Consider the following 6887-nt stretch of genomic DNA (forward strand, 5'->3'; position numbering starts at 1 on the left):
AGACTATATTAAGGAAGCATTATTCCCCAAAACCTATATATAGAATATACATGGCTCTAATTCTGAGTTTCCCATATGCAATTTGGCTTGTGTTTTCCCAAATCTTTGCCAACAAAAGGATATCTGTATTACTAATTATAGTTTTGAAAGTGAAACACCCTTGGAAAGGAATAAGGACCCTGGAATTGGAGCCACAGGGAGCAGGTTTTGGTTAATCACCCAGAGCTTTGCAGCAGAAACTGGATTCTAAATCCACTCTGCCTCGCATCATCTCATCACCAGAGGGTCCAGCCCTGCCCTGTTGGGGTTTCTGGGTTTTATTTGTGTGGAACAGGGATCTGGGGGGTTCCGTTCAGCTGTGTTTGTTTGCCAACAGACGTCTATTCCTGACTCGGAAAGCAATCTGGATCAGAACTGCTTGTCTCGCTGCAGCACAGAGATTTTCTCTGAAGCCAGCTGGGAACAGGTGGATAAACAGGATACAGAGGTACAGACTAAATCCCTGTAAATTGCTCACTCTGGGATAATCCTAATTCAAATTATCCTCCAGCCTTTGGTCGTGTGCCACTTCTTGGGAAGTCTCTTCCTTGTGTTCCACTGGTCTGACACTTGACATACCAGTACCTGTGCCTATGAGCCCTCTGCTGCACAACCTCTGGGAGCTGGGGAGGGGGCTCAGGTGAGGAGTGCTGGCACTGCCCTGTCCCTGATGCCGGTGGCCGTCCCCACAGGTGACGCGGTGGCTCCCGGATCACCTGGCCGCGCACTGCTACGGCTGCGACAGCGCCTTCTGGCTCGCCAGTCGGAAACACCACTGCAGGTAACTGGGAGGGGGGAGCTGGGACACTGCTCCCGTTCCCTGCACACCACAGGGCTTTCCTGGGACACAGCTCCTGTCTCAGGGATGGCTGTTGGAGCTGCCGAGGGAGCAGAGCAGTTCCTGCTGCTCCGTTCAGTTCATGCAGGGAGATAGTTAAAAGCCACATTTGGTGTTGGCTCCACTCCAGCCCAAACAGATCCCACCTTTCTTTCCTCAAACTGGATTTAGAGGCAGATTTATATAAAACAGAGCTTTGTCCTGCTAGCATTCAGAAATTCAGTATATGAGTTACATGAAATACAGGAATAGCATCTTCTTCCCACTGCTGGTTGTGAACCTGCTCCTTTCCTTCTCTAACCATTCTCCCCTTTTCATTAACTTGCTCCTACAGAATCTGAACAGAACACCTGTGTTAGATCAAGGTTTTCTGGATTATTCTTTGCCAGACCTATTGCCACAGAGGCTGCAGCAGCTCAGGCAGCAGCAGGGGCTTGATGAAGAGCAGGAGGCAGAGACCACTTGGCTCAATATGCTCGAGTTAAAGCCACAGAATCTCCAGTTTCCAGTTCCGTTTCAAATAAATTCCTATTCCTGGTTTCTGAACATGCAAAAACTATTACAGGAACTGTCATTTAAATAAATCTCAGTTACCACATTTTGATGCTCTGCTGCTTTTTGAAGTTGCAAAGAGTTATGAACATCGTTTTGGGTTTGTGTCTGGTTTATATTTTGCTCCATTTAGTCTTGTAAAGTTAACCAAACCCAGGGAAGAAGCAAGAGAATCTGAATTTATTTTTTTTTACCATGCCCACTGTCTTTGTGCAAATTTGTATCCCCAGGGCTGGGCTTGGAACAGCTCCCAGAGCCTGGATACATACAGATCACCCCCAGCCCCACGAGGAGTTAAAATGGACTCAGGTTTTCAGGTCTGGCTCAAATCTCTCTGTTGGATCTTTACTCCTTCAGCTTCCACATGTGCAGTGACCCAGCTGTTGGTGAGACCAACACCATGAGTATCTCCATAGTAAACATTCACACCCCTCCCCTGGGAGTGGGAATGAGTTGAACCCCACAGTGTAAGGCCTTGAGCAGGGTAAAACCTTCCAGCTTCCTTGGTTGCTGGTGTTTGCTCCCTGTGCCTGTTCCCTGAGCTCTCTCTCCCTCCCTGCAGGGACACTGACCGAGTTGATCAGCTCTGGTGAGCATTTCCAGCAGCCTCTGTCCATTGTCCGTCTGCCTCTCCTGGGTGACTTCTCCCAACTAACTCAGCTCTTCTCCCTCTGTTTCTCACTTGCCTGGAAATCACCAGAACTAAGCTGGGGGTGGTCAGCACGAGCTGTTGGGGGTTGGATCCGTGTGAGCAGGCCTCTATCCTCACAGAAAGGCTTTTAGGACTTGGCTTTTGGGAGCTTAACGGGGATGTGGCTCAAACTAACACTCACTGTCAGTCCATGTGTGTACTGCTCACTGACAGGAGACTGTCCTGCAAGTTTTATGCATTTATTTTTGATCATTTCCCTTTTTTCCCCATATTTTTGGGAGAGGGCCACGTGTTATCAAACACTTCCAGTATTGCTGTTCGGGGTGTTGGCAAAAACCCACCACTTGTTTTAGAAGGACTGAAAATCCCGTGGCTGGAACAGGTGCCACAGAGCTGGTGGAGGGTCAGGATCACCAAAACTGGATTAACATCTGAGATTTGGGATGAGGAGGAGGCGTGGGGAGCATGACTTTCAGCCCCCCTTCCTCAAATGAGCAACATCCCTTTTCCAGCCTGTTTTTTAATGTCTCTTTTTAATGTCTGAAGCAAAGCAGGGACCACCGGGATAGAAGGATGAGCTGTCCAGAGCTTTCCAAAGCGGTGTCAGAGCACCATTATCTAGGATAAAACAACACAAACCCCGAGCATATGTTAGGAATGGTGAGCTCCAACAAAGAGATCCTTGTTTTAATCCCTCGGGTTGGTTTTCCCCACATCCATCAGTGAGCTGCTCTGGGATAATCATTCCTTGAGCAGCGAGATGGGGCTGTGGGGGGCTGTGTGGCACCTCCCGAGGCTGTTCCCACTCCTGCAGGTTTCCAGCAGGGTCCTCCAGTCTCAGAACCTCTGCAGAGAGGCTGGTCCCTGTCAGCCTTCCCATGCCGGGGTTCTGGCTCCGAGGCCCAGAGCCGCAGTGTGGAACTGAGGAAATGAGCCCACTGAAGTGGGAAATGGGATTTCTCTGCTGCCTCTCTCCCCGTCAGTGACCAGCAGCTGGAAATCTCCTTTCTTGGCTAGGAAGGATTAATCAGAGCTGCTGGGTGTCAGCAGAATTCCCTGGCAGCCTCTTGGCAGCAGCAGCAAATCTCCAGTGCAGAACAATGATCACAATCCTGGTGCCAAAGAGTTAATGGACATGGAAAAACCCAGGTCCTTGGAGTGCTGCTCCCAGCTCCTTGTAGGAATTGATGAGTTTGGAGGACAGGGCACACAGGGCTCACACGTTTTGGGGGGGGCTGCAGGAGGCGGTTAATGACTCTGAGTTGTAACGAGGTGCATGTGCCGGTGTGGCTCCGCCAGTGCCAGGAATGCCACGAGTGCCCACCTGTGCATGGAACACCTGCGTGCCCACGCCGGGCTTTGCATGCTCCTCCTTGGCTCAGTTTCCTGGATGCAGGAGTGTGGGGCCATGGGGGCAGTGGGAGGATGGCAGCAACAGAGGGCTTTGATATTTCCATGTTTAAACCTTTCCAGCTCTGAGCAGAGCCTGGGAGCAAGAGTCCGGCCTGCTCCCAGCACTGCCACATCCATCCTGTGACCCGGGGCTGGATGAGCTGCGTGAGCAGGGCCAGAGCTCCCATTCCCGATGTTCCCCACATTCCCCACATCCTCGCTCAGGAAGGGCCCGTGGTGGCTCTGCTTCAGCCCCTCAGCCCCGTGCCCCAGGGTGGCATTGGCATTGTGCTGGAGCTCCTCTGCAGCACATCCAGCCTGGCAGTGTCCAAGGCCAGGTTGGGTGGGGCTTGGAGCACCCTGGGATAATGGAAAGTGTCCCTGCCCATGGCAGGGGTGGTGCTGGATGGGCTTTAAGGTCCCTTCCCACCCAAGCCATTCCATGGTGAATGGCAGAGAGCTCACTGTGACAGAGGGCACGGCCTGTGCAGCCTGGCTCAGGGCAGTGCTGAACAGAGGCATTTAATGACCTGCAATCCCACACTGTCCCTGGCTCCATGCTCCTTCCTGTGTCCATTCCCTGGATCTCTGCTCCATCCATACGAGGGAGCACTGCAGACGTTGGAGCTGTCCCTGCCCATGCCCTGGTCCATAGGGAGGTACCAGCATCTCCCCCATCCCAGCACTGGGAATATCTCATTTTACAGCTCAGAAGACTTTGTCAAACTCCTTCTAATCTTTTCTTTTCCATTTCTCCTCTGTTCCTGATGCAAGGAATTGTGGCAACGTGTTCTGCTCCAGTTGCTGTAACCAGAAGGTGCCCGTTCCCAGCCAGCAGCTTTTCGAGCCCAGCAGAGTCTGCAAATCCTGCTACAGCAGCCTCCACCCCGGCAGCTCCAGCCTGGACCTCGAACTGGACAAGCCCATCACTGCCACATCCAACTGAATTCCTGGCCTGGGAGCGGCGGGGGAGCAGCCGAGCCGACCCTTCCCCACGGACACGCGGGTTCCCAGGGGGCCGAGGCTGGGAGGCTGCGCGTGGAGCTCGGGGCGTGGGGCGGGACAGACCTCGAGGATGTGCCGCTGGATCGTGGGATTCTCCTTGTCCGGCTCTTCCCCTTTCCTGCCTGTCCTGTCTGTGTGTCCGTGTCCCCGCGCGTGCGTGTGTGTGTATATAATAATCTATCTGTTTGTTTGCGGGAGGGGCGTGGAGGTGGGGAGGGGGCTGGTGCCAGCACCAGGATCCCGTGGGTATTTATCTGTCCCGCTGCGGAACCGCTGCAGGCCGAGGATTCGGGGGAGCAGGGAGCAGAGGGAGCTGGGCTGGCCGGAGTGCAGAGCCTGAATAGCTGCAGCCTCCAGTGCTTTCAATCACTCCTGTTATTCCAAACCCAAAACTGCTGTTTGGGAACCTGTTGCTGCTAGAAGAGGTGGGAATCTCCTTCCCCAGAGACCCGTTCCCTCTCTGTTCTCACAGTGGGCCCGAGGGTGTCTCAGTCAGATTCCTGTGCTGGTGGCTCTGTACCTGCACGCACAATCCGTGAGGTCTGAGCCCTCGGAGCAGGAACACCTGGAACGCTGGCTCAGGAATGCTGTTGGTGAGAGCTGAGCCAGGCGTCACACCGGGCCTTGCCAGGATTCAATCCAGCTAGGACAGGAGCAGACCTTTGCCTTGTCCTTGCCCCATCCGTGTGAGATTCCCTCTGGGAGCAGAGTGTTGCTCTCAGGTCCTGGCTGGTCACTCGCACTTTATTGGATGATCCAAACCGACAGAAGGCGGCCGGGACCCGCCGGTGTCGCCGGGCTCGGCCCGTGCGGAGTGCACTGGTGCTGGGCACCCCCCTGGGATGTTCCTCCTTTCCCAGGCTGTGTTCAGTGTACTCCAGATAGGAAAAAACTGCCTGAGGAGCTTAAAACAATCCAAAATACATCATGGATTCCCCTTCCTCCTTCTGTCCCAATCAGTCACCTCACTGAAGGGTGAAACTCCCGAATATCCGTTTGTAACTGACTGGTAGGTGCTCATCCCATTCCCTTCCCATAGATCCTGCTTAGTGCAATCTGGCAAGGAGGAAGAGTAGATCCTGCTCACCGTGCATTCCCTAGGCAAAATCCCAAATTCTCTATGGTGTTCCCAAGAATCCTGCTGGAGTATTTCAGAGTTCTAGATACAACAGCTCAAAATCCAAGAAACCTTGGGAAAAGAGCATTTCCCTTCCCTGGAATGCCACAATCACATCATCCAAAGGGAGGGTCCGGTGGAGAAACCATCTGGCAGAGCCCAGTGGGTTTGAGGAGAAGCACTGGGATGGTTGGACTGTGCCCTTCCCACCCTGCCGGGATCTGTGTGCTGGTGTGAATGTCCAGGAAGGAGGAGGCTGCGTCCTTGTGGGAAAGGGGTCTGGGAACGGACGGAGCATCTTGGGATCTCCCTGGCACAGGTTTAGAGAAAGAGACAGTGAGGGAAAAGCTAAGGCATGTTTAGGATCTGTTCCTAACCCAGCAGCGGGGGCTGGAAGAGAGGCACAGGCGTCGCTGTTCCGCACGGAGCAGGACGAGGGAACGTCCGGCTCTTCCCGGGGGTGGCGAGGGGGAGGTGGCAGGGCCGGCGTGGGGGGACACCCCAGCCTTGTGTGGCTTTGTGATGCAGAATCAGCCGGAGCCTCCGCACGTGCCAAGAGGGTCCGCTCCGGGCCGGGGCTGGGATGTACAGTGTGAATAAAAGCTTGCAGCTCTTTAGGCTTTTTTGGATCGATGAAGCACTTTTTTTATTAATATTATTTTTCTTTGTATGTAAAGGAGGAAGCCGTCTCTCCGTAGCTGTGTACAGAAATAACCCTTCTCTCCGCAAGAGAGTAAAGTGCTCCTATATTTTTCATTTTTGTCAAAAGCAAGAAGTAAATACTTTAGAATTGTTAAATATATAAATAAAAGTGAATAAAGTTTAGACTTTTGCATGGGAGCATTTGCTAACACACTTCCTAATTTTTTATTTTTCTCCCCTGTCCCTCGGAGGGGACGTGTTGGAGGCTCAGCAGGAACACCGAGGCCTTGGAAAGGAGGCTGCAGCTGCTGCCCTTGGCTTTCTGTTCCACGCTGTGTCATTCCAAGGAACAACAAACTGTTGCTCCTAAACTTAGAAGAAAAAATTAAATGTTAGGCTTGGTTTTCCTGGTGCAGGAGTCTTCTGGGAAGGGGGAAGGACACAACGTACACACCCTGCCAGGTTCTGTTGGCACAATCAGCACCATTTTCCAAGGATGGAGAAAGGTGCCAGAGTCTCAGCTCCCTCCATACCGTGTTTTTCTTTTTCCCCTTACCCAACCATCATATGATGGTGTTACCCAAATGTAGGAGCAGCCCAGATCTCCATGAAATTCCCCCTGCTCTCGGTGGGGTTTGGCAGAGGAAGCC

The 6887-nt window shown here is 52.9% G+C and overlaps 1 protein-coding gene across 13 annotated transcripts in view; it reads left to right on the plus strand.

Moving 5' to 3' along the window:
- Nucleotides 1–6420, plus strand: part of MTMR3 (myotubularin related protein 3) — a 74637-nt gene extending 68217 nt beyond the window's left edge. For 6 of the 13 annotated variants that reach the window (XM_042023408.1, XM_042023432.1, XM_042023417.1 and 3 more), the window contains 5 exons: nucleotides 377–487; nucleotides 732–820; nucleotides 1660–1746; nucleotides 1992–2018; nucleotides 4248–6420. In XM_042023408.1, coding sequence (XP_041879342.1) covers nucleotides 377–487; nucleotides 732–820; nucleotides 1660–1746; nucleotides 1992–2018; nucleotides 4248–4419 — 486 coding nt within the window. In that variant the 3' untranslated portion in view covers nucleotides 4420–6420. Of the gene's footprint in view, nucleotides 1–376; nucleotides 488–731; nucleotides 821–1211; nucleotides 1476–1659; nucleotides 1747–1991; nucleotides 2019–4247 lie in introns of those variants that run through there. The other 7 variants (XM_042023393.1, XM_042023400.1, XM_042023443.1 and 4 more) reach the window with 7 other exon arrangements.
- The last annotated feature ends 467 nt before the right edge of the window (nucleotides 6421–6887 follow it).

This window comes from Corvus kubaryi, unplaced genomic scaffold (genome assembly GCF_017639235.1).
Source record: "Corvus kubaryi isolate FWS band 111438036 unplaced genomic scaffold, C.kubaryi_AGA036_p1.0 127, whole genome shotgun sequence".
NCBI classification, from domain to species: Eukaryota; Metazoa; Chordata; class Aves; order Passeriformes; family Corvidae; genus Corvus; species Corvus kubaryi.